General features: G+C 38.3%; 1 protein-coding gene across 1 annotated transcript in view; it reads right to left on the bottom strand.

Moving 5' to 3' along the window:
- PDE11A (phosphodiesterase 11A) overlaps positions 1-27,874 on the bottom strand; it is a 253,430-nt gene that overhangs the window by 215,086 nt on the left and 10,470 nt on the right. Inside the window, exon 2 of the mRNA XM_016209449.2 lies at positions 4,867-5,025. Within this exon, the coding sequence (XP_016064935.2) occupies positions 4,867-5,025 (159 nt within the window). The remainder of the gene's footprint in view (positions 1-4,866; positions 5,026-27,874) is intronic.

The following is a 27,874-nucleotide window of genomic DNA, read 5'->3' as shown; positions in this document are numbered from 1 at the left end:
AACTCTTAGAAACATAAAAAGAACAGCTAAGGAAGCAGGAAATTATAAATCCAGCGTATCAACCATCTGAAGACATCAGAATTTTGCAAGAGGCCTGTAAATCGGCAGCCATAGCACATATTATTTGCATCTGAAATACAAAATACACTGTCGCTACTGCCCTTCATTTTGTCAATTGTTGTATTAATGATTTTTTTTTTTACTTCCTGAATATTTGGTCATTATTTATTTTCTCAATGACCGGTTAGTCAAAATCCAACTGCAATCACTGGGGACACAGGAAAAAAATGTTAAACTATAAAATATTAAGACCTATTAAGGGCAAACGGTAGTCACTTTCGGAATAGTGCCTATACTTCAATCCGAGAGGACAGAATTTGATTTAAGCCTCAAAAGAAGAAGAGGAGGGTTCTGTGCAATTACATAAGAATATAAGTAAATTATGGCAGTGGGCAGCACAGACCAAACCAGGAGCAGGGTGACCAGTTCTTGTTGTGTGTTAACCCCTAAGCTAGGCCCTGGCAAGCAGACTTGCCTTCTTACCCTGAAGTTAGGTTCTGCCTCAGGAAGAGACAGAGTACAGGACAAGAAGTCTACAACAACACTTCTCCAACAGAAAACTCTCCAAAGCTTAACCTGAGCTCCGACAGGTACAGTGTTGGGAATGGTCTTCTCATAAATCTTGCTTGTTTCTGAATCTCTTGGTCAGAGATAGGCCAGTGAACACACAGAACATAAACACATGGGTCTCTAAAGCTCTTGCAGTTTCACAGTGATTACATGGGACGTGGGTAATAGCTGTTAAAAAGCAACGAGTGCAGTGACTAGACGATTTAAAAGTAGACAAAGTTTTGCAATTAACAAGTGACGAGATTCAATCCAAATTTTTCCAGGACTGAAATCTTATTGATCACATGTAACTTGTAATCATAAGCAAGGCTTTTAAAACCTTTTTGCTAAACACTGATTATTAATTATAATTTTATTGCAACAGGTTTGAAAATCTAAGTTAATTGAAATATAGGCAGAAAAGAGGAAAAATGACATAAGAACATGAAAGGCCACTTCTTACAATTAATTCACTGCTCATTTACATTTGAATATCCAAAAGATACTGGAGTATTAATCGAAAAACATATAAACATGTCTGACAAAGTTGTTGTAATCCCACTAGCCATGTGTATAACTAGTTTTTTAAAACAACTTTTTGAAAAGTACCTTTGTATAGAAACTAACTCTTCATAAGCTGACAGAAGAAACCTGTCCATCTTTGCTCCCATTATGTTTTTATTAAGCTGACTAGTTATTTAGGTATCATTTATTATGACAGAACTAGAGCTTGTAGCCATGTCTAAGGGCTTTAAAAAAAATCAATCCTATGCCAGTCAAATTCCATGCAAGTCACACATCTGTGAGCTGCATTCAGTCTTCTGGGACCACCGATTTGTAACTCTTATCAGCATGATGCATTCACCACCCGTCCTCCTCACCAGAGTGAACTTTAATACCTTGTGTAGCCTTCACATCTCACAGCATCCTAAACATTAGCTTTTGCACAGTTAGGAGCAGTTTAAAAATGTAAGGCCAAGAGCTTATAAAATATTCCCCATTATCTGGCTGAGACTCAGGCCTGTTGCAAATAACAGAACTCCAGCTTCTGTGACACACATTAGCATCATCCATGCACCATCCTCAACACCAGTTGGCAGGGCAGCATCACCCATAACAAGTTCCTGGAATATGGCCAGTCCTGAGGCAGCCAGGCTCAGCTGGCTGCATCCCAGCTCTGCAGGGTGTCTGAACATGTTGGCACAAAGGACAGCAGCAAGATAGCTGAACACTCCAAATAATGAGCTGGAGAGAGGTGATCACAAGCTAAAGAAACCCTATAGAGATTAACCCAAAACCAACTTCAAGCCACAACTGCTTATATGTCGGCTCTTGGAAAGTATCTGCAATACGTATATTCTTCATGCAACCGCAGTAAGAAATGGCTCCTTGGGGCCCAGGTACAGGCAACCTGGTAAAGGCGGATAAGAGCCTGTGCTCATTTCCAGATACCAGGTTTCATCTAGGGGTGCCCATACATCTTGATAAATAACAGAAGTCTGCTCCCATCCAGGTCTCATCATTTTATTCTGCAAAAGAATATCTCCCTTTACTCACCAGGAATAACGAAGTGATAAAGTAATTGGATGTCATACCACCTAAATCAGCTAGCTTGTACATATCACTGAAAAACAGGAACACTGGCGGCAAACCCATGAAGTGAAACAGAAAATTCCAACCATCTCTTCTGTATAATCAGCCTTTGTGAGCACTTCCAGCATGAATTACCAAACTCTAATTTGTTGGTATATAACTTAAATTATTAACATGTGCATATGGTAGACTATATTTTACACAACACTCTAACTACTGCTGATTAAATTCTTGCTAATTATGCAAGAGCGTTAAAGAGCATAATGAAATTAATGTCATTAAAAGGGAAGTTTGACCTCGAAATAGATGGTGAGATTTCATGAAGCTTACTTAATGATAATTAGTGCTTCCTTAAGCACTTTACATCTATTATGTATTTTACTCCTCACAACAACCCTACTATGGAAGATCTGAGGTAAAGAGGGATTGAGCGCACTGGCCAGGTGGCTCAGTGGTTGAAGATTGTCCTGTACACCAAAAGGTTCAATTCCCGGTCAGGGCTCATGCCTAGGCTCCAGGTTGGATCCCCAGTCCTGGCACATACGAGAGGCAACCAATCCATGTTTTTCTCTCTCCACCCCTCCCTCTAAAATAAATAAACATACCCTCAGGTGAGAATTAAAAAAAAAAAAAAAAAAAGAGGGATTAAGCAACTTGCTCAAGGTCACTCAGCTAAAAAACAGCAGGATGAAGACCTGAGCCTGCCTCAAAGGCAATCTGATATGCGCCCCTTACTTAACACTAAACACCAGGGCTCCATTTCCCTTCCTTGTTTCCTTACTTGTAGGTAATATTGAAACTACTATTGCAGGAATTTATGCCGGTGAATGTGGGAGAAGGTTGTCTGCAGCCTACCTGGCCCACTAAGGAAAAGTAATTCGAGCTTTAAAATGTGACTTGAAGAAAGATGGCATCACTCTGCAGGAAGAGGTACAAGTGTGCTGCTACCGTTGGAAATGGGTTCAATAATTCTGAAAACTATTTGATAACTTGAATGAGAGGTATAAAACTTTTCTTGCCCTTTGATTCAGCAATTCCAGTCTTTGGAATATACATACCCTAGGGAAATAACACAAAGATAAAGGTAATTTGTTCCAGATGTTCATTGAGGGGTTACTTGTATTAGTGAAAAACTGGAAACAACCCAAATTTCCAGTAATAGGGCAGTGACTAAGCAAAGTAAGTGATGTAGAAAAAGAAGAAAACTTCATAATCCTACAAATGGCAATGTAGACTACATTCATATGTAGATGAATATGTAAGAAATAACTTCACATTAAAAAGTAGAATATAATTTAAATTAGTGGAAGCATAACCTTGTACAATCAAGTAAAACAGTGTATGCATTAACAACCACACAAGAAAACTGTGAATTTATAAAGAAGTATATCTCTCATGGTTGAAACTCTAACAGTGCAACTGGCATATAGATTATGCTTAATAAAAATCTATAGATTTAAATTATGCAGAGGCAATTTTTTTTAACTGAGACCTGACTGTATCTCACATGTATTAATGGGCTGTCCGTAAAAGCTAATCTTTTATGAGGACTTACTATGTCCAAGGTGCTGCTCCAAGTCTTCCCCCTGTATTCACTTAATCCTCCACAGCCCTATGAGATATTATTATTATAATATCTCTTCTATGACACCAACACATGTGCCTTGTACATTGTCATCGTTTAGTGAATTGATAAGAAATTGTCTAAGATCTTATCATGCTCTAAAGGTTTATAAACCTTTCCCGAGATTTGGGCTGTTCAAATTCAACTATAGAAATGACCTCTTCACTTAAAAATCTTGTTTCCTTATAATCATGTATTATGTTGGCCTTTTGTACCAGAATATTTGCATTAATTTAATGCATTAGTAATTAGCACTGGCAAATAGCAACCTCACATCTAGAAGGTTAAATTATAAAGTGTCTTTTTTAATCAAATAGGATTATGGCAGTCATCAGACTTAAACAAACTAACTTGAGATTTGCTTTTACACAAATTTTATAAATATCCCACCAGATTCTATTTAATATGAAGATAAGAGCTTCAAAGACAGAACTTCAACTCTGAAAAGTCTCTCTTTTAATATGAAATGGTGAATAAACTACTGGTGAAAGAACTTCAAATTTCCAAGCAAAGTACGTCACGTCACTCCTACCAAAGTCAACTGCTCTTCAGGGATGAAAATAATGTTCTTTTTATTAGCAATTTGAAATAACAATTAAATAACATTCATTTTATTGAGATTTTGATGTAAGAACTGAGGAAATGATACTCCGTAGTAGCTATAAAAATACAAGAGAAATGCTGAGTCTCTGAGACACAGTAACCCTTCAATCTCCGTTCTCCCTTGGACCACGTGTGCTGGTGGTATGGCCCTCGATTAAAAGGCTCACTCAGAAGAAAGATAAAGACCTGGGAATAATAAGAATACTGCTGAAGCTTGTAATGAGAAGCAAGCTAAGAAAAAAACGAAGTAATTATTTTCAATTATTCTGTAAAATATCAAAAGCTCCCATTACATATTGTATGACATGAGGAAAAGCTCTTTGATTCATGAATGGGCTAATCCAACAGCTATTCACATAATTCCTGTCCTTTCAGAGAGAATAGCAATCAGTGATCAAGAAAGGAGAGTATAAGTCACAAAAGGCATGAAATCTTACTTTTTCATCATCTTCAGTAAATGGAGCACCTTCAGGAATCTTATTTATCGCTTGGGCCACCCCGATAATCTCACCGTCACTGCTTCGGATAGGCATGCACAATAGTGACTTCGTCTTGTATCCAGTTAGCTTGTCGATTTCGTCATTGAATCTTCGATCCTAAAAATAAGACAGAGAATATGAGCTGCATGTGCATTGTAGGGAGGAGAGAGAGAAATGTACAGAGGCGGGCAAAGGTAGGTTTACAGTTGTGAGTACGTGAAACACAGTTAATAAAGCTATTGCTATAATCATAACCTGCCCTCGTGGAATTTGCATCTAGTAGGTGAGGCAGACAGCACATAAATGTAAAATCATATATTGTGGTGATACTGAGGAAAAGATCAAGGTGCCGAGAGAGACTTAGTCTGAGGGACCTATTTTTATGGAGGTCAAGGAAGGTGTCTCAGAAAACAGGACAGGTAAACTGTGACTTGAATCATGAGTAAGAATGAGCCCAAAAATGGTGGTAAGAACTTTCCAGGAAGTTGGAACAATACATGTGAAGGGCCTGAAGCAGGAATAATCAAGTTGGAAAAGCCCAAAGGTCAATGTGGTGAGAGCAGAGGGAGGCAAAGGAAGAATGGGAGGGGTGCCAAATCTTACAGGCCTGGAAAGGAGTTATATTAATCCTAAATGCAAAGAAAAGTCACTTAAGACCTTAAAGCAGAAGGGCTGCATGACTCATTAGCCAGCACTCAGCATTATCTGAAATCATCTTATTAGTTGACTTGTTCTCTCCCAACTAATATCTATGATTTAAGACAGCAGAAAGTTTGTTTCTCTTGTTTATGTCTTTATAAAGGCATATTGGTAGGTGCTCCATGACATTTTTTTTTTTTGGTAATAGGTTTGTTTAAGATTGTACTGCAATTACAAAATATAGAAAAGTTGAAAAGGCCCTAAGGCCCCACATTTCACTCCTTAGCGTATATTTAGAGACACTTTGCACATGTACAGAAGGCAGATACAGCAATGTTTACTATGACATCAATTATGAAAAAAAATTGAAAACCATTTGCATATTGGTCAACAGAAAAATAAACAAATTATGATCTCTTGTTTAGATAGCATACGATGCAATTTAAATGAATAAATTAAAGCTACTTGTATTAGTGTAAACAAGTATCAAAAACATGTTAAATGGAACAAACAAGCTACAATCTGATAGCCCCTCTATAATACTACCAATATTTAAAAACAACACTAAATATTATGCATGGATTCAAATATGAAGCAAAATTATAAAGCATACATGGGAATAATAAACTCTAAATGTATATAAGTGATTACCTCTGGGGAGGAAGAGAGGAAATGGCATCAGGGAGAGGGAGGAGGCTTGAACTTTAACCACAAATTTTCCTTCTTTAAACAAAAACAACTATGAAGCAAATATAGTACAATGTTGAAATTTTATAAACATTGATGGCCTATTCTTATCTAAATGTTTGAAATATATTTTAATAAAAATTTAAAGACTTTTTTTAAAAAAATTAAGAACTTTGTGGAAATGACACAGGATTGGAATAGGGGAATCCAGTTAGGAAATTTCAGTGGTCCAGGTAAGGCAAGAGGATGGTCTGGGTTAAGAGAAAGGCAATGAAGGTAAGGAGAATTAGATAGATATATTGGAAGTTCAGTCTACAGTGTTTCCTGATGGATGATTGGTTGGGGGTGGGGGACTAGAGAAAGATGAATGAATCTCAGGTTTTAATTTGAAAACCTTTTACTGAAATGGGGAGATTGAGATGGTGAGTCTACATATAAAGAAAGTCAAGAAGGTTGATAAACCAGTTTAGTAAGCGAGGTGACGTACATCCTATGACCTAAATCAGTAGTTCCCTACCTTGGCCGCAAGTGAGAGTTAGCTGAGGTTTTCAAAATACCAATCCCTGAGCACCACCACATCCCAAATTGAATCAATTAATAATGGGCATTGGTATTTTTTTAAATGCTCATAGTTGATTCTCATATGAGAGCAATGTTCCTAAATGATAAAGAGCTTAATCATGAGTGAGATCAATAAAATTCATTTATAGAAAGTATTAAAATGGGAAGAGTGACATGAATTCTGGTGGTTGCATACCAGTGGTGTGGCCCATGTTAGACTGAACTTGAAAATCCACTCTGGAGTAGGCATGGCCTGTCTGTTCTCACCTTTGTGATAATCTGCATCCCTGGAGAAGGGCTCCATCCACCAATGCCCAATTCTGAGTAGACCAACCACCAACACTGTGGGGTATTCTTTGCCAAAATATCCAAAGCCACACAAAAACAACAGAACGATTCAGCATGACTACAGGGCACAAAAATGTTATAAACCCTTCCCATCATCTCTTCAACTTTCTACACCCATCTGATAAACTTGCAACTTAAGGAGAAAAAAATAATTATGCTGATATATGTGGTAAGTGGTAATCTTACTGTTGAAAAGCTGAGAAGAAAGATTGATTTCATTAAGTCTTACAAATAATGCATCTTAAAATACAGTTTGTCCATGTCTCCATTACACGATTTACAGGATAGTTCTCACAAATTCACTCAAAACTTGATATAATCCATCTAAGGGGAGATCAGAAGAGCTGATACAATAAAACACTTTCCTAATGTGTATTAATCTGTAGATTAATTTTCCAATTTATAAAATGAAGAAAGCTGAGCCCAAAATTGAGGTATAAATTAATAGTAGGAGATGAAGAAAACTAGGGAAATAATTAGATGAAGAGACACATTACTCTAATGTTACAGAGGGAATAAAAGTGCAAAAACAAAACATAGCAAAAAATACGTTTTGCTGGCCAAGCAGTGCCCACAAATCAGTGTAATGGGGGAAACAAGGCATGATGGAACACACAGCTGGGGACTGACTGCATCTAGTGGGTCAGAAAAAAATCTCCCGAGAAAGTGAGATGTTTCAGCCAATACCCAAAGGATCCGTGTCCCAGGAAGAGGAAACAGTATTCAAAACTGGCAGTAGAAAGCTTGTAAATTTGAGGAATTAAAAGAAGATGAAGATGGCTTTCAAGGGAAGAGTCAGAGATGTGACAGGAAAGACCAGCTGCAGGCTGATGAAGGGGGCCTAGTGACCAGGTTAAGAATTGTAAATTTATCACAAAGGAAGCGGGGTCACTAGAGGGTTTTAAGAAGGTGGGTGGAAGCAGTATGACTGATTCTTCATTTTAGAAAGACCTCTTTGGCTTATGTGTAAAAAATGGACTGGAAGCAAGAGATTCACGTGAGAGAGAGGCTATCTCTGGAGCGGGATGATGGTTAGTGGTGGTTGGGGTGATGGGAAATGGGCTGAGTTAAAAGATATTTAGGAGGTAGAATCAAAAGTACTTGCTGATTAATTTAATGAAAGGTTGTTAAAGTTAGAGAAGTCAAAAATGACTCCATATACCTGGTACAGGTAACTGGGTGAGTGGTGGCGTGATCGCTGAGTGAGGAATGCAGGGAGGAACAGATTTTGACTGGGGAACATAAGTTCCCTTGTGGATGTTTTGAGGTTTAATGGACTATGAGCCATCCACACAGTGGTATTGCCCCCCAAAGTAGTTTGAGATATATAAATAAATGTATTTTTATATATTATATGTTATATAAATATATGTATACTTTTTTTAATTTTAGGAAAAGGAGTTGGAATGGAAAGTAAGTAAAGTTGAGGCACTCTGCTCAGTAACTTTTTTTTTTTAAATATATCTTTATTGATTTCAGAAAGAGGAAAGGAGAGGGAGAGAGAGAGATAGAAACATCAATGATGAGAGTCATTGATCAGCTGCCTCCTGCAAGCCCCCCACTGGGGATGGAGCCCGCAACCCGGGCATGTGCCCTGACCGGGAATCGAACTCCGATTGCCTGGATCCTAAATCAATGCTCAACCCCTGAGCCACGCCCGGCCAGGGATGTTCAGTAACTTTTAACCTGAGGTCTTCCAGAGTTTACCACACTCACCAGCAAAGCTTCATAGAATGCCAGGTAAGGAGGAAACAGGACCAATAAGAATGTAGAAATATTGAGCCTATTTATTGCTGAAAATGGAAACTTGAATGCCTCTAGGTTTATAATGAAATATCACATGGAGAATGGTGTCCAATTTTTATGCATCTCCCTTAGGACAAAAGAGTAAGAAATGATCTACAACAGGACAGTTTTCTAATAAGGTAAGGGCTTCTTTAATATGGTTGTTAAAATCTGGAATGAGTTTCTTATGATTGTGGTAGACTCTTCTAGCTTCTAGTATTTTTATGTCATATTTCCCTACATCAGATATTTTAATTACAACTGCTCTTGAAAAGTGCAGGGATCTTCTTAGTGTCTTTTGTGCAGACCTATTTTTGCATGTGACACTCAGCTATAATTTTTAATATTTAAAAAGACAAAGTCATAAGGCCAAAAGCAATTTTTAATTTTTAGCAATGGAACTGCTCACTACACAGAGAATAGTAACTGCATACAGTTCTGATCTAGGATCTCGTACTTGTAGCCTCTTCTGTAAGTTCCTCAGTTGAATGTGATGCCACAGAGCACACCCAGAAAAAGGGACCCACTTGCAAGGTCCTAAGGTTGCAGAAAGAACCAACTCCTGCATTCTGAGCTTTCAGGTCCTTGAGAAAAGAGCTATGTTCATTGCATTCAGCAACCCCAGCCCCAAAGAGATATATTTTAGAGGCACATAAGAAGCCTGAAAGCCAAAGGGAATCCATCCTCTCTCCTTTACACTTTTTCAGAGAAGCAACTCAAGGTAGGAGCCAGGGGCTTAAATCTTATCCAGGTCTCAGACTCATGGTAAGAATGGGTCACATAAGATCCACTGTATCCTCTCTGTATTTAAGACTTCTCTCTCCAGCATTTTATAGTAAAATTTTCCAGGGCTCATGATTAAGCCAACTAGTCTTGAGCACCATTTAACCTATATGAGTGATTGTTTTAACAAGAATCTCGATTCCACCTTGGGTCTTTTGTAGCCAAGTGCTCAAACTCTTCAAGTTTGAGAACATCCATAATGGAAATTATAATTTTAGAACATACAAATGAGGAAACATGTTAATGCAAAGAGCCCTTATTCATTCCATAAAATATACTCAACGCTTTTCATAGAGTGAGTATGAGGCATGGTATACAAGGGGAAAGTCTTTCAACCCATAAGACCAAAGGAAGGAAGCATGAATTTACTCTCTTGTAAGAGGAGGTCAAAAGCCCTAAAATCAAACTCAGGGGGCTATGTTCCTGCTGGAGGTTCTAAGGGAGAATTAATTCCCTTGCCTTTTCTAGTTTCTGTGTAGGCCATTTGCATTCCTTGGTTCATTGCATAACCCTCCACCTTCAAACATACTTTGAAGCAGTGCAGCCTCTCTAACTCTGGCCCTCCTGCCTCCCTATTAATAATAAGGAGTCTTGTGATATTGGGCCCACTTCATTTTTTAAAAAACTATGTTATTTCTCCAAAGAAGTATTAGCCACTAATAGGATAAAAACTACAATGAACTATTTTCACACCAAATAATATTTTTTTCAAAAGTAGCAGAGGTCAATATTTAAGTCCACATGGCAATGGTTTTCCAGTTTTTCCATAATATTTTGTGTGACAGATGACACTGTTAAGCTGCCAAAGCACTTAATTCCCCTTTTGAACTGCTATCTGTCCAGTTTCACATCTGCCCTGTATCCTCTCCAAGAAAAGAAAATATTTCAAGCCCTCTTCCTAGAAGTTACAATACAATCACCTGAACATGCCTGTGAATTAAAGGACTTCATTAAGCAGAAGTTTCTTATAAGACCCATATTTATTATGTAACAAAAACTTGAGATGATCATACAAAAATAATGTTCCCATATAAGAAGTTTTTGCTTTCTTTTCAAAAATTTTTAAAGAAACAGTATAAATATTACTATCCTTTTTTCTGTTTCCACAGAGGTCTAAGTGATGAGCATGCTTTCTTGTGTGATCAAAGGGGACAATTAGTAAATGTAATTTTCTTGTATAGACTCAGCTGGCTTCACATACTGCAAAAATATGCAGTAATTCTAAAGGTACATATAATTAAATAAAATCACACTAGTTATATATTTTATCTATTTTTTATTATAAAAGAGCTAACAACTTTCACTATATATAGAATTTTAAAGGTAGGTGACTAATCAAAATTAATAATCTTGTGTGCATGTTGGAAAATATTAAAGTGTAGGTAATCAATTTTATATGAAATATTTTCTGGTCTCCCCACAATGGGCCTCACTATGTAATTTTGTTAAGTAATATTCAGAATGGTAAAATTGATTTTAAAATCCTGCAAGTATGTAAGATATTCTGCTATGAAGTCTCTTAAATTATTATTATGTTGCACATAAGTTTTTAAAAACAACAGTTAGGGGCAAGAGGTCTGTAACCAAGACATTTTTTTCTTGCTGAAAAGTGCTCTGTATCAACCTTGTACTAAATCACTGTAACACGTAACTAGAGGAAAAAATCTGAACAATTCACCACCATTGAAGCCCAAAGCCTCCAAGCAGTCAGTCGTATCACCCATCTCCCCCTTGGCTGGCATAGTATTTTAATCAAGAATGAGTTACTTTTTTGATCCTGCTTTTGCATTATTGAGGATATATTTTTTGGACTTAATTCAACTCAACTTTGACAGCAGTGGCTAACAAAGCATTTAGGCTTGCTCTATTTTGTGGTTCATGATACTAAGGAGCTATATCCAAAACACCACTGACAGGAGACTGTAGTACCTCTAAAGGCTCTGTGCTTGTCAACTGGGAAGAACACCCTGGGAGCTGCATGTAGGAATTTCACATATACAGAAACTCAGCCAATGAGCAATTAAGCAATACACACAAGGCCAAGCTAATAAGTTAGTAGCCTGGATATTAATAGAGGACTGCTTGATTTTCCTAATCTCCACAACACATTCTGATTTTATATGTCACGTGGTCTGAAACTTAATTATAAAAACTTTTCAACGACCTTGGTTCAGATCCACAGCAACCAGCAAAAACTTACAATTGGAATGAAACCCTTCCCTTTTGTTTTTTTGTCTTGTGCTCCTAAATTTAGTCTCCTTAATTTAGCATTGAAAAGAAGACCAAATCAGAAAGCCAAGAAGAATATATATCAAAAGCAGTCAGTCAGAGGGTGAAACAAGAGAGGAACAATCTAAGTATACTATTTCAAAGACGACTGGAACGTTCAGAGCATTTGGTGGGAGACAGAGAATAACAGGAGGCAACCTGAAACAACTGCCTGAAATGAAGAGCTGCTGGCCCCCGTGCATGTGGGTGGTAAGGTACCCATTTAAGATGCTGGAGAGGAAAATTTTATAGTTGTTTTTTTTTTTTCCTTTTATGGTATAAAGATGAATTACAGCTTTCAGACATAGATTCTAACCAATATTGTCATGAAGACAATTTCTAGTCATGGTTCATGCAATGTGGCCTTATACTATTACAACCATACCTGGCTAATATTAAGTACTCAGTGCACAGTTGTGAAATGGAATTTAAGGAATGGTATGCTTTTTGATAAGAAACAATGTCATTTTCCTCACAGACAGTATCTGTCATGAGCAGATGATTCACACTGATGCCTTATAAATAGTATGAATTCCTTAGGAAATTTCTCCACTGGGCCCTCCCTTCACACTAAATTCAAGATATTAACCAAATATATAGACATAGACATAGACACAGACATGGACATGGGGACATGGACATGGACATAGATATACCCAGAAAGGACAGGTCCAAATTCTACTGACACTAAAACTTGCCTCGGAGAGCAGCAACACAATCTGGCTTTGTAGCAGCAGACAGTTCATAACTTTGGCTTTCAATCTTGGTCTTCTAAGCCAGTAGACAAGCATAAAGCAGAGAGCCTCATACCTAACCCTCCAACATTGCGTGTGGTAAGTCAGCCTTTAAAAGAGGTACTAAATGAGACTTGTGAAGTTTAAACCATAAAGCAACTGAGGTAATTTTGGAACTGGTTGATTCTTCAGAGCCTACCATGGACCTGGTATCTGTACAGGTGTTTTACATACATACAGTACAATAGCCAAACAAAGTGAGTATGACTGGTACTATCATATACATGCGAAATCTGAGGTGAAAAGAAGATAAGTAACTTACCAAATGTAAGTAATTTACCAATAACTGAGTTAAAGTGCTAACTCAGAGATGTTTGAGTCTATAGCTTGGGCTTTCTTCACCATACTATGCTATTTTGAAGAATTAGCCATTAGTGCTTAGGGCCACTACCCATGTTGTTAAATGCAGCTCCAAAACCGCAGAGATCTGTCCATGGAAATAAACAGTACTTTATATTCAACTTAATGCACTAGAACAGAGTCAGAAGTTAATACTGTTTATCATTCTTGTTGACCAGTTCAATACCACACACACTTTTTTTCCAGTCTGTGGTTAAATATATTATCAAAGGTTGCATTCTGCAGAAGGAAAATACAGGACAAATCAAGTATGTCCCCCAGAAGCTTGAAGATTTTGCTTTATGAAGAGTAGACACAACATGAATTGCAAATATCTTTCCCCAAATGCAGCTCATTTCACAGAAATGATGAAATGACCAAAGAAAGTGAAGCTAGAAATCCTGATTTTACTTTATTTTCCAAAAATAGAAGGTTGATGTGTAAGTATATGATTTCCTGATATATTCCCTTGAGTAAACCATTCATGATCATGGTCATACAAGAAGTTCTTTGGAAGTACAAAAAACACTGGCTGTGATGTCAAAAGTCCTAAATTCCCTGTCCCAGATCTGCTACTGTTTAGCTCCAAAATTCTGGGCCATTTAACTTCTCTAAGCCTCAGTTTCTTCACCTTCTAAAAATGGGAGCAGTGATTCCTACCTTTCAAAACAGTAAAGATGAATCGAATACAGGCTGAACCATTCTATGTATCGTAAAGTGCTACACAAATACATATACCACCACATTCAGAATACAGAACGGGAACCAGGCTAGAAGCATTAAGAACTCTCCATTTCCCAAATCCTGTCTCCAAAAGATTTTACTTACTTCCTGTTTTGAGTTCTGTGAGATTTCCCTAAATATTATTTCCGGGATGTTATCTCTTACCACATTTACTATTTTTTATTACTTCAGTGGGTGACTGTCCCCAGCAATCAAACCAATCCATGACTAAAGCAATAAATATCCCCAAAGGGCTTCCCCTCCAGCCAAACAGCAAAGACCTGTTGGACCAATAAATGACTGTTATGGCTATAACTTCAGTGTTCTACTTACAGTTTACCTATAGTTTCCAAAAAGTTTCAGAGCAAAGAGAAATGTGCAATTTATTCTGGGATAATTTGCTTGTTTATAATACTCCAGAGCTCCAGGTCTTTTCTCAGAGACAAGTGTACATCTCTTACTTTACAATGGATATATGCAATTATAAGATCTTCAGAGAATACTCTAGCTCTGCCTTGAAAATTATCAATAACTCTAAAATATCATGGGAAATCTGTTAACAATTTCCTCCAGTTGATTCTTAATGATGTAAACAAATCTTCTCAGCAAGTTCTCGAACTGACCAGTTGTGACAAAAAATGAAATGTTTTCATTTTAAAGAAACTATCCATGTTGCACACTCACAACCCAGCTTCCAGAAATATCAGCTGTGTAGTCTATGTCAAAGTTGTCTTACAACTTTGGTAAAGGGTATTGTGAAAAGATTCTGAATAGCTCATTACTCATTGTTTATACACCACAATGGAGGCACTAGGTTGTGGTATTTAAGTACACAAATTGTGGCTCCAAACAATCTGGGTTCAAAACCTGGTTCTCTAACTTGTTAGCTGTGTGATCCTGGAGAAGTTACTTAACCTCTCTTTATCTCAGTTTCCTCAACTGTACAATGGATTTGATAATAGATCTACCGTATACAATGGTTGTGTGAAATAAATGAGTTAACATTAAAAAGTGCTTAAGTTAATGCCTGGCATATAGTATGCTCCTTATAAATGTTAGCTATTACTACTATTATTTGCCTTCACAGGCATTACCTGAGACAACTTGTCCCAGTCTCTCCAAGCATGATACAATTGCTGGGATCTTTGCATATAGATATCACCTGACGTCAATGGATGTGAATTGTTAACACTGCTTTTGAAAGGCATCCTAACAGATTTTTGAACTTCAAATACTGTCCAAGAGTCACTTTCTTTCAAAGACAGGACTAATACAACCTTGAATATGTGAGCATAACATCAGTATAATCCTTAATATCTCCCATAGTAGCAAAAGCATAGAGTCTAGACACTAAGCCAGACAACCTGGGTTTGCAATCTAGCTCTGCCACTTACTAGCTGTGTAAACTTGGCAGGTTACTAAACCGCTTAAAGTCCAGGATCTTATGTAAAATGTGGAAAGCAATGGAATCTATCTCATAGAGCTTTTGAGGATTAAATGAGATACCTAAATCTAGCACAGTGCCTAGCACATGGCATATACTCAATAAATGCTAGCTATTAATATTAATTTTTACCTGATTTGGTTAGTTCAGTTGATATGCGTTTTTGCCTGTATTAATTGAAAAACAAATTATATTAACAGTTGATACTTTAAGGCCTATAAAATATAAGGATGAAGTTTTACTAGCAGAAGTGTTTTCTTGTGCCATTAAAATGTCAGGTTTAAAGAGGCATTTCTGGAAGATTTTATTATAAACTTTACAATATAAAACAATCCTGGAGTAGTTGTCTAAGAAATGTATAGAAATATGTTGAGAAAGTGGTTGACCTCTGTAATAGAATCATTAATTCTTCCTTTTTACTTAATTTTGTTTGCTTTTATAATTTAAGAATTGGGATCAGAACTTCAGGATGATAAAATCATAGTTAGAAGGCTAGAGGATATCTAGTTGAGGAAGGCTGTTGACTACCCCAGTCAAGTTAGGCCAACATGGGTTGCCTGTGGCAAAACCCGGCTAGTCAGATCCTCTTTCCTTACCTTGCAGCTTTCCTTGACTCTTCTCAGTCCTTGAACCTTTCCTGATCCCAGTATTGTTCTTACCCAGTGATCAATTTATTTCTGTTAGTATTAACCGCTAATTACCTTGTTCACTGCTAATGGGCTCCCAGAGATGTTCAGAGATTCTTAGAGTTGGAAAAGCCAGAAATAGTGAGGGGATTAAACTATGATAGTAGACCTCCAGATTGTGAAGTTGTTAGTTCAGGGCAGAGACCATTCATTACCCAGTATCTTTTGCCCACTATTCCTATGTCTAAGGCCTACCTTGTTCCTGTGAGCTCATCATTAGTGTTCTTAGATTGGATTAGTTATGTATAAAAACTTTTGCTGATACTTGACTTGAAGACAAAGAGACTCAAATCCAACAACATAATAGTTGGCTATATCCTCTACTGCAGTGCAAGGGAAGACCCAGAAGCAAACCTGAACCCAAATCATTTCTTTCTTAAAGATATCACCCAATGGAAATACCAAGGAATGGCATGTCTCCAGCCTTCCCAAAAATATGTAAAGACAACATGTTACTATGCAAATAGAGCTTATTACAAGTTTCTTAGTCTACACTTCCAGCCAGATGGCAGTGCTGAGTCCCTCTTATAACAATCTGGAGCAGCCACTGGTAACACTATGAGTGGCTCAGACATGAGGCTCATTCAACACTAAGCATACCTTGCTACAAAACTACTAATTTTTCAACTCAAGCAGAATTGTTTTGCAAGGTTTCTTCTCTTTGCTTCCATAATTAGGATAAAATTTTAGAGCTGGAAGAGTCTTAGAAAAATCATTTTTGTAGCATTCCTGTTACATATGAAGATTCTGAGGTCCACAGAGAGCAGATCATCTGCCCAAGTTCCCATGGATGACAAGTGCAGGGCAGCTCAGATATATTTTCCTTTCTGCTCATGGGTCTCCCATGGTTCTTTGTCTTCAAAGTGAAGGTGACTAAAATAACAAATTCCTCAAATAACCTCACCCCACCTTCCTATCCACATTCTGTGTGGGAAATGGTTAAGAGTAGGTTTAAACCCATTAGGAGGTAGATTCAATTATCTAGATGAAAAATAATGGTGATTTGGTCTGGAGTCAGTTGACATGAACAAAAATGGACAGACATGAGATCTGTTTTAGAGAGTGAATCAAAAGAACTTTCTGATAGTGCTTTTGATACAGTGCATGGATAAAAGGAAGGAATCAAAAATGACACCTAGGTTTCTGGCTTGGGAAACCCAGGATAAGGAAGATAAGATGGGGCAGGAGCATGTTGAGGGGCAGTGTGGTGAAAAAAAAAATGTTCTCCAATGCTTCAGATATAACAGTCTATTTGAGAGATGGCATATATGAAAGGAGTAATGACTCTTTCCCCTTCTCTGGATTCCATGAGGAGAGCTTTCCTTAACCATTCCAGCCTTTGGACCCACCCCTTGCTCCTCACTATGGAAGCAGGGTAAGTGATATCATTGGGGTGCTAAGGAGACTGACTGGGCATACAGAGCCCAGGCCTTAATCTTCTAGAGTCAGGCAGTCCACATGAAGCATACCTCTGCTGTGTTTCAAAAGGATAGGCCCCTTGTGTGGGGTGGACTGTAGGTATTCAGCGTTGTGTATCTGGGAGGGTAGGTCTATCTAATTCTGGAATTATAAGCCCATAAATATAAGCCCATACTCGAATATGTGCTCAATAAGTTATAAATGTGGTATTTTAATGTTCTGTTTCCTCTTTTGTCTTATTTCTCATCTTAGATCAGTGCAAAGAAGAGACATGTTATTCATTGGTCTTCTCAGAGCCCCACAGTGGGAAAAACAGTGATGAAGAAATATAGAGTCTTAACTCTAACATGTATGGCCCAGTGACCTCGGACAAAGGCCTAAACTCTTGCTTCCTAATCTATAAAAGGGAGAGGATAACACCCACTCCACCTTTCTCACCAGACTATTATGAAGCTCACACGAGATAATCTTGTAAAGTGCCAGGTTCAAATTAATATTCAAATATAGGAAACATTACTTTTAGTTCCAAAAGCACTGACTAAGAAATGTAAAGGTGGAATTTCTACAGAGAACACACACAAAAAATGGACAAACTAATATTTCTAGTATAATAATAATTATAGATATTTTACTAAACATCTCCTTAGGCAAATAGTGGTTTATCAAAGGTGACAGCATGCAAGAAAAAAGAGTAGTCTAATGTTCATTTACTCAAGTTTTCCTATTTCAAATGTTGAAAACCTGACCTATTCTTTAGCTTTGTACATTTATAGATTTTGAGAATTAGAAATGTATTCATAATAAATGAATTCTTCTATCAAGAAAGGAAAAAATTATCTTTCATAAAACTGGAGTGATTAAGAAAGAAAAAACTGCACACACAAGCCAAGCATTGCGTTCTGCTAGAAATAGTGAAGCAAGATGCAGATGTTAAGGTTCGATGTGGTTTTCAGTCAAGAGAGCATGTCACAAAGCCACACAGCTTATAAAGTTTGGTTGACTTTGCCTTTGATGGATTGTCATGAAAGGCAGCAAGTACTGTGGCTGAATTTTACAAATGACTAAGCAACTTTCAGAGCATTAATACGTTGAAGAAGAAAGAATATAATAACAGAGGCGATTAAATCCCACATGCTTCTTGGTGGATTCAGGTGAATGGAAAATATTTCTTTTCTGTGTACAAAAGGAAAAAAAGAACCCTCCAGGGGACATTCATCATCAAGAACTTTAGGTTAACGAGACAAGACCTCAATCAATCAGCCTGAGAATTGCTACCATGGTAACTGCTGTGATGCTATTGTTGAGAATTCCTGGTAGATACTAGGCTAAAAGACATATCAAAGAAATAATATTTATCATTGTTCTCATTTTAATAAAAGTTTGGATGTTGGTACACCAAGTTTTTAAATACTAATCTCCCTGTCACTTGTTCTACTAAGAATGTATTTGAGGAGCAAGGACTTTTTCATATTGCAAGGCACTGACCCACAGAAAATAAATTACAACCAAGGGCCACATGGGGTAACAGTTTGAAATGTAATTAAAAATCTGTGTTTTAAAAGAAAAACAAATATTTCATGTACTTGGTTTTAAAATTAGATACAATCACAGGCCATATGGAAGTAAAAAAAACTCAGTTGTTTTCTGAGGGAAGCCTATGAGATTTTAAATTTTGATTTGAAAATAAAAACTGGGAACGAACACTTATTTTCATGTTATATTCATTTTATGTTAGGGTCATTCATGTCAGAGAGGGCAAGAAGAGGACAAGACAAAAAGAGAAGAAAAAATAAGGGAAAAGAGAGACAACAGGCACAATGGAGGACAGGCGATGGGAGAGAGGATGGGAAAGGGAAGGAAACTAGGGAAAGTTGGGAGGGACAACGGGGAAGCAATTACACAAAGGAAGATAGGTGTGGATGTCAGAAAAGGGGAAATGGAAAGCACAAGAGGAAAAGGAAAGAGGCTGAGGCAAGCCAGCGTGGTTCACGTGTTGGCAAATGTTTGTTGACACTGTTGTTCCATGAGCTTTGGAGCATTAACAGTTGTGATCACTGTCTTTGGAAATGTGATTTAACTATTTAACACAACTGGTAACAGAGGACTTTAGAAGAATTGCATATTGCTCAAAGGGTTGAGTATTTTTCACGGTAATGATGGATGATACAAATAAAAATATCTAGCGTCCAACAAGGAATCTGACGATCTTGGAGGATGCCTCCTGGAGACGAGCACAGACTAGAGAAACATAAATATTTTTGGTTTGGGGAGGAGGAATGGAGGTGATGGTGCTGCTGCTACTTCATTTGCTTTCATCAAAGGCTTGGTGCTAGGTTCTCTCTACACGTTAATTTGGTTTAAATTACATGTCCCCTCAGCCTCCCACTAATCAGAGAGCTCCCAGTCTGGCCTGTAATACTATCCCTAGCCAATCATTCTGCCTTGCCTAAAAGACATCACTATTGCTATTTAAGTAAACAGGAAAAGCAGACTACATCTCCCTTGCTCCAAAAGCAGAATACATCTCCCTTGCCATAATTAACTTCATAATCACTATTTTCCAAAAGCCCCAGGCCTATTATATTAGTTATAGCTTAATCTATTTTCTTGCTTTCATCTTCCCAACTCTGTTCATTCCTCTTCCCTGCTGGTAGTAGATGGATTGCTTGGTTCCCTGTGCCTTCATTTCTCTAACTCACTCACAGACAGGAACACTATAGTCCTGGGCCTGGGAACCCAACACATCCCTATGTATAAGAAAGGGAAAGGACCCTTGGCCTAAGGTCAGTATTATTAGCTAAATCCCTGGTCTTAATCTGACCTTATAACCTAGCAGTAGTACCTTGGCCACTTGCCCTTGTGATCAAATTCTCAATTACATTCCTTTTTCTTACTTATTTGTATAACAAATATTTACTAAGTACCTAACTACTATGTGCCACACAAAGGGAGTGCTACAAAGCTGAGAAAGTCATAACATCTACAGTCCAAGAGTTCACAGTTTAATGGAAAGACAAGTAAGCCAAAATTTAAATTACCAAAATGGAATAAATATCAAGAGTCATGTGAGCAAAATACTACGAAAGTAGGTAGAAAAATAATAAACTTCCAGGGGGAGTTTGACATCCTAATTATTTATTCTTATAAAGTCATAGTATCGTTACCCTGGAATGGCTTTATGGGTGTGCAACCAGTGCAGCCATACAGCTGCTCGTGCTGAGAAGCACCACCCCAACCACCACCACTTGAAGTTTAAGCTGAATTTGTGTTTTGTACCTGAAGTCTGACGCAGCATGCCCCAAGGGCTCACACACAGTCCAGCCTCCTGAAGTTTCTCAGCCTCTGCTCCCTGCCCAAGCCCCATGACCTCTACCTCTTTCTACCCAGGGTTGCAACAGGGTCGGGTTATTTGGGGATGAAAACAAAGGGTGCCCACATTCTGCTGTTGCCCTCCATTCCCAGTGAGGATATGGGCATTAGAATGAGAAGAGTCACAGGCCCTGTGGTGTCTCAGGGTGGGGCAAGGAACTAGCTGTCCCCATCCCAGCATGACAGCACCATGGCATATTCAGTAAGCAACTCTGTGGTGCCTCTTGCACACCCCAATCCAGGGACAGGACATGACCTGTCACAGAGATTGCAATCCTTTGGGGTTACCCCTCTGTCATGGGTTGGGGTGGCTGGATTGGGGGGATTGACTTCCCTGGCTTCTGCCAATACCCCCATTTTTTATTTTTCACTGAGTTCCATAAGTCATGTAGCCAGATCTGGCCCTATCCCTTCGACCTTTGAGCTTAGAGGCAACAATCTCCTTAGCAAACTTCCTCCCTCCAAAGTTCTGGTCCCCAATCCATTCTCAACAATGGAAAATAAAACAGCAAGAATCTTCTTCCTGTGTCTTTCATGTCTTTCAGATCTGTCTTCCAAAGCCCAGCTGATTTCCCCTGAAATCTTGTTGTAGGGAATTAATCATACATGTGAGCCCCAGACTGTGAAAAGCAGGAATACCTGCTGGAGAAAATGGCTCACCACCTGAAGGTCCTGTACTTTGAGCAGCATGCAGTGGCTGGATGGGACTTGGGGCTGGGATCCACTTTGGAGCAGGGCTGAGCTATATTTGTCAGCTTCCCTACAGCTCCTGGAGTCTAAGCTCTGGAGTCTAGAAAGTCAGTAAAACAGGAATAGGAAATGATGGGTGCCACTTCCAAACCTGACCAAGAAATTTCCTACTTCATTTATCCATTTCTTTCCCCCTCATCTGCTGACTAGATGTTGGTGCTGAGGGCAACCTGGGAAGCCCCACATTGATGTTGTGGACGCCCAGGAAGGAATCCACTGGTTGAGGAGAGCTACCTGCCAACAGAAAGACATGTGCTGAGCTTCCAGAGAATGAGAAATAAACTTCCATTGTGTTACCACTATGTGCCACTGAGCTTAGGAGGTGTATCTCTTAAAGCAACTATAGTTACTCTATTAATAGATAGATATGCAAACTTTTGGAAAAATGCATAAAAGAAAACACAAAAGTGAATAGAAAAATCAGCCCACTACTATGAGATCACCTCTATTAATGTTTTGGCATATCATCTTCCAGCCTCTCCCCAGGCACTATTCCAATTACTTTTTTACTGAGTCCTCATTATGTATCAAATAGCATGTTAAGCACTTTTCATATATGATTTTATTTAATCCTGACAACAACCTTTGAAAGTAGGTATCGTTACCCCATTTGAGAAATGCAGAAACTAACAATTGCAGGAGTAAAAAATGAGACAACTCTTAAGTGGTAGAACTGGGAACCAAATCCAGTCTGTCTGATTCTGAACTCAACCCCTCCCCTCAGGCTTTTGTTGTTATAGTTAAGAAAACTGAAATGCTACTGTTTTTTAAATGTGATTTTCTAAATATTTTGTGAACAATTTCCTCTGAGTAAATATCCTATTTTATGATGTACCACAGTCTATTCAACTCTCTAGTTGGATGTTCAGGTTGATAATTTTACACTATTTTAAGTAACACTGTAATGAGTATTGATACAGAAAAATCTTTGCACATACCCATAACAATTTCCTTAGGGCAATTTGGGATTGCTACATCAGAAGTTATGATTATTCTGAAGGCAGCACATGATTATTGCCAAATTGTCCTACATCGGTGGTTTCTAAAGGGGTAGGGGAAGGATTTTGCCCCACTGGAGACATTATTAATTGTCATGACTGGGCAAGCATCTAGTGGGCCAGACATGCTATTAAGTATCCTACTATGCATAGGTCAGCATTCACCCCAACAAAGACTTATCCAGTCCAAAATGTCAGTAGTGTCACTATTGAGACACTCTAACCTACATAATGGTGCCAATAGTGCATGTCACTCCTGAGATGAAGTAAAAAGCTATAATAAGGGCTCTTCCATTCATTCAAACATAATTTACCAAGGACCTATGCCAGATACAGTGGTAGGTGCTAAGTTAGCATTGAAGGAGGAGAGTCAGATCAACAGCCAAGAGTAAAGAGATAGCTCAGAAGTAAATTTTAGCTTCACTTGCTAGAGAGAAAGCACATCTATTTCATTTTATACCTTCATATCTTTCCATATCATTTTGCATTAAATGATTTCTATATAATTCTGCATTAAATTATAGACTCCCTAAGATTGCTACAAGAAATGATTAATATTGTTTTATGGCTACATTTATGAATACTTGATCCTGATTATCTCAAGGCTATTACTAAAGACTAAAATTGGTTGTTTTTTTAACAGAAACTCAGGGTCTTAAGTTTAAAACATCCCTACAGTGACAGTGATTCCTCTTTCCCCAGCTGACCTTTAATTTAACATAACAGATCACCTCAATTTGGTTAACTCAAAGGTAGAAAAAATGTTTTTCTGCACTTCCTATTTTAAATTAGTAGGATCTCCCTGATTGCCAGTTCCTGTCCTCTGTGGCTATTCAGTGAGACTTGCAGTAGGCATGATTAAAAGAGGGGTCAAACCAGAAGTTGTTCCTCTTATTTCTTCATTTGAGAAATGGGTGGCAAAGGAGAGTGGGTAGAGATGCCTCCGCTCCCAGCTGTGCTATGGCCTCTCCTCCAGAGATTCTGCGCTCCTCTGCCTGCTTGGTCAATGCCCGGCACATTAGCTGCACTGGCTCCTCTCCTCCTTGCCTTCAGCATGGTAATCACCAGGCTATGATAAAAAGGAGATGATATGGCTGTCCTGGGCTTCCAAAGACAATGATCAAAGAAGAGGAAGTGAGAGAAGAACCGGTCCTAGTCATACATACCTGAAGACAGAGAAAGGAGCCAGCCTTAACAACTACACAAACCCTATCAGCAGACCTCCAGAAGCAAAAGGAGAAAGGGACTAGGGGGGAAATATGGTTACTCCATAGAGAGGCCATTAGAGATGGGAGTACAGCTTCAGTTTTCCAGAGGCCCTTATGCACAAGAAAATAAAAACCTAGCCTGGTTTCCTTAGCAACCCTGTGATCATCTTTCCCACACTATCCCAAGCCTACAGTTCTTAATTCCATTACAGCCGTTATTAAAACTTTAAATATGTAATCATGCACATTAAGTTGCCAAATACCCATAAAAACTATTAGCTCATTAAACTTGCACAGCCATTTAAATGAAAAAAGAGTACCATCTAATTTCTTTAAAATGAAAAAAGTAAAGGTTAAAACATTCTGATAACCTGATAAAGAACTATACGCAGCATAAGTAGAAAAAGGATAATGCATAGTATAAAATTCACATCATGTCCCAACACATTTAGAATACAGTTGTGTCATAGATTCCGCCTAGCCTAATAAATTATTAGAGCTTGATTACAAGCAGTGAGATTTATTGTTCATTTACCCTTTAATGTCAGTTCCCAGAACTTATTTAGTTTACAAGTACTGGATCCAAATATTGTCATTTTTTTTAATCTCTAGGGTTTCAAGAATAAAACTATAAATGGTCAATCTGGATATTTCATATGGGAATTTAAAGCACAGAAACCCAATGAGTACTTTTGGGATTACATATTATACTAGAAAAATAGACATATTGATCAACTGTTAAAAAAGAAAAGAAATCTAACATAACTCTTTTTATGCTTGTCAAATGCAGACTATGTATTATGGCCAGTAAATCCTGACAGTCTGATGTTCATTTAAAGCATTTGATTACATTTTAAAGTAATCATTAACTGTGGACAAAACATCATTTATACGTGGTGCTGTGTTAGAATGTAGTTGGGATTTGTTTTAATCAGATATGATACAACACACAGACATGGGAATGATTGTCATGAAGAAGGAGGGTCATAGTCACACATCTTTAGAAACAGGGGGCCATGCAGGGCCACATGGGACAGACCAGTGTCAGTCAGGAGGCAGAAGGAGAAAGGGCAGACATGGCCCAGAGCTTTCATTGAGGTTCTCTCCAGAAGGAATGAGTGAGACAGGTTAGGTTTCCTGAGTCAGTTTAGGATTCAATAGTTTGAATAATTTTGACCAGTTCTGGGCTATAGAGATGATTTCTAGCTGTCCAGTGGCTGGCTTTAGGGTGACTTACGGTAGGGGGAATAGTGGCTTGTGTGAGAGTTTGATAAAGGAGACAATTGGAGATGTGGGCTCTAGATAGACTGGTTTATATATCAAAGGCACACTTGCAGGAGAGTCATATACTATCTGCAATTATTAGCTGGCCCTGGGACGGGCAGTCTCTCCAGGATCAAGGTACCAAATACCAGAATATCAAGAAGACAGAAAATAAGAAAATACTGTCAGTAATCAAGTACTACCACACTTTAAATCAAAGTTCTCCTTTTATGTGTAAGGTCCTCCCCAGGCCCAGGCCCTGCTGGACTGTGCATTTAAAATACTAATAAAGCCTTCCATTTCTTATCCTTTTGAATGTGCTTTCCCATGATCTTTTTAGAATCTAGTGATTAGATTTAAGGATTATATCTTTACATCTTATGGACAGATATGTCTGGGCATATTATCCCTATGTTATAGCTGAAAAAACTAAGGCAGAACTGGAAATAGAATCCAAGATTCCTGTCTCCCAGTCTAGAAAATGTTCTATTACACTCACATCTTTTACAGTTTCACAAAGTGATTAGTAATGTAAGAATTTAATTCTCAAACAAATGGGCTTAATCGGGTAGTACAGGGAAAGATTTATAACTAGACCAAAGTCATCTCTTCCCTGTACACATGTTTGGCCCAAGTTACCTCCCATAGAGTTCCTTCTGAGAAACAGAGCATCAGGAATAAACAGAATTACTGGAAGAGAGTAAGACAGCCGAATATCATTATGGCATTTCTGAGCTCATTTTCAATAGATTTCAATCATTATGCTCTATGTACTGTTGAAACTCAAGTGTTCAAATAAAAGAAGGATATTCCTACCTGACTTGGTCTCTACACACACTTACATCCCTGGTGAGTAAACTAATATCTTTGGTGACTGTCCCCATTTGGCTCTCCAGACGCACTTGCCACTTTTTGCTGCCCTGTTCTGTGCCTGGAGGCTGACTCCTATGAACCACTGCACCAGGGCTTCCTTTGCCCTTTGGGCCTCAAACAAGGCTGGGTCAACCAATGAGTGGCATTGAGAGAGGGAGAGAGAGGGTGTGAGTAAGGTAGTGTTTCCCTCTCCTCCAGGGTCATGGTTTCCCAGTGGCTGAGCTCCTCTCCCCAGCACCACAGCTCAGGCTCTCCCACAGTGTTAGCTCTCTTGGGGTTCTGGTGGGTGCACCCTCCTCTTCAGGTCTATGGGTGGCAGTTAATTTCTATATAACAAGCTAGCTGTACTATTTGCCCTTAAAGGCTTTATTATTTCATCTGGGAGGCAGGATGAGGAAAGGGGCAGCAACTACCCAATTTATTGATGATAACTATGAGAAACAGAAGGGGAAGAGACAGCTCACACTTGGATATGCGCCACGGACACTTAATAACTACACCTTGGAAACAGAAGGATGTAAATGCAACCATTCCAAAGTTCTGAGACCTTTGGAGAGTGTGTGAAACATAAGATATACAATCAACAAACTTGAAAGAGCAATGTTTCTGAAAAATAAATAATTATTAGATTAGTCAAAATAATAATAAAATTTCATAAGCCCTATTATAAATACTTACTTATATGGTGGGTCATTATAATCTCCCATATCTCAAAGGATTCTCAAAGAAAAATTCCTCACATCTGCAAGACCTAAGGCTGTAAGGGTTGTTTTCCCTTCAATAAGTTATATTATATGATAGGGTAGTCAGGAGAAAACTAGAACATGCAGTTGGCCAAAACACACATGCTCCATCCTATGCTTCTGCCTTGACGCTGGCAGTGGCTGTTGCTTGTTGTTACTATTTCGTCAGTAGCAGTCTGCTTTCTCTACAGCATGGTTTCCACATAGAAGAAAAGACGAAGAAAAAAGCAAAGGAGGGGATGCAGAAATAGGAGTCCAGAAATTACCATGAAGATTTGATCAATGAAGAAAGCAATTCAGATAATCACCAATTATTTGAGTTTCTTAAGCCCTATTTTTTTTTTTAATCTACCAAATAGGCTCCAATGAGTTAAAAGATGTGTCCAGAGGATGAATTTCCTGGCTTAGCTGTCTATATTGCCTGGTTAGGGGGAACTTTCTGTGTGGAGGTGGTTGAACTGACCACATAAAGGAGATATCAATGGTAATTACTCAATTGAATAGAAAACCTTGCATTAAGTTCTATATGATCCACTGTAGTGGATGAGAAATGGAAAATCATGATCTTGATCTTGAGTTCACAGACATGAGATCATTTAAATACCCAAATACTTATAATACTAGAAAACAGAAAGGAGCACATTAAAGCATTAGAGAAATTCAAAGGAGGGAAGAGATCATGTCCAGTTTGGGTGGGATGGGGCAGGGATTACCAAGAGTTTCATGAATTGGGCTTTGAAGGGGGGAAAAATTTAAATTGGCAGAAAAAGAAGGCAAAGGGATAGATGTAAGTGTGAACACAATAGTTAATTGTCAGTAGAGGCCACAGGGAGAGTGGCCGGGCATGAAATTTCTGGAATCTGGAGATCCGTTTGAATCCCAGCTCCTTAACTTCCCAGCTGAGTACCTTTGTCCAAATTACTTAACCTCTCCAAGCCTCAGCTTCTCCTTCTGTAAAATGGGGGTAATAATAGCTACCTCCAGGGATCACTGAAAGGATTGAGGCAACACTTGCAAATGAGTTGATGCCTGGCTCATAGTTTAGTGCTCCATAAATGGAGTTACTATTAATCAACAGTGGAGCTTCAGTTTCCCTTTTGACTATCATTATGTTTAAATTTTTCAAAAAACTGACGCCACATAGATGGCAGTGTAGGTAACTGCGGTACCTGCCGTGGTACCTGCCGCCTCCCACAGCCACATCAAAATTACAACTAAAATACAGAACCACCATCACTCAGAATCTCCTAAGATCTGGCTGAACAGAAGCCCTACAAACAGGGAAC

Source organism: Miniopterus natalensis, chromosome 8 (assembly GCF_054644295.1).
Source record: "Miniopterus natalensis isolate mMinNat1 chromosome 8, mMinNat1.hap1, whole genome shotgun sequence".
Lineage (NCBI taxonomy): Eukaryota > Metazoa > Chordata > Mammalia > Chiroptera > Miniopteridae > Miniopterus > Miniopterus natalensis.
The sequence above is the reverse complement of the archived record's forward strand: the minus strand, read 5'-3'. Positions and strand labels throughout refer to the sequence as shown.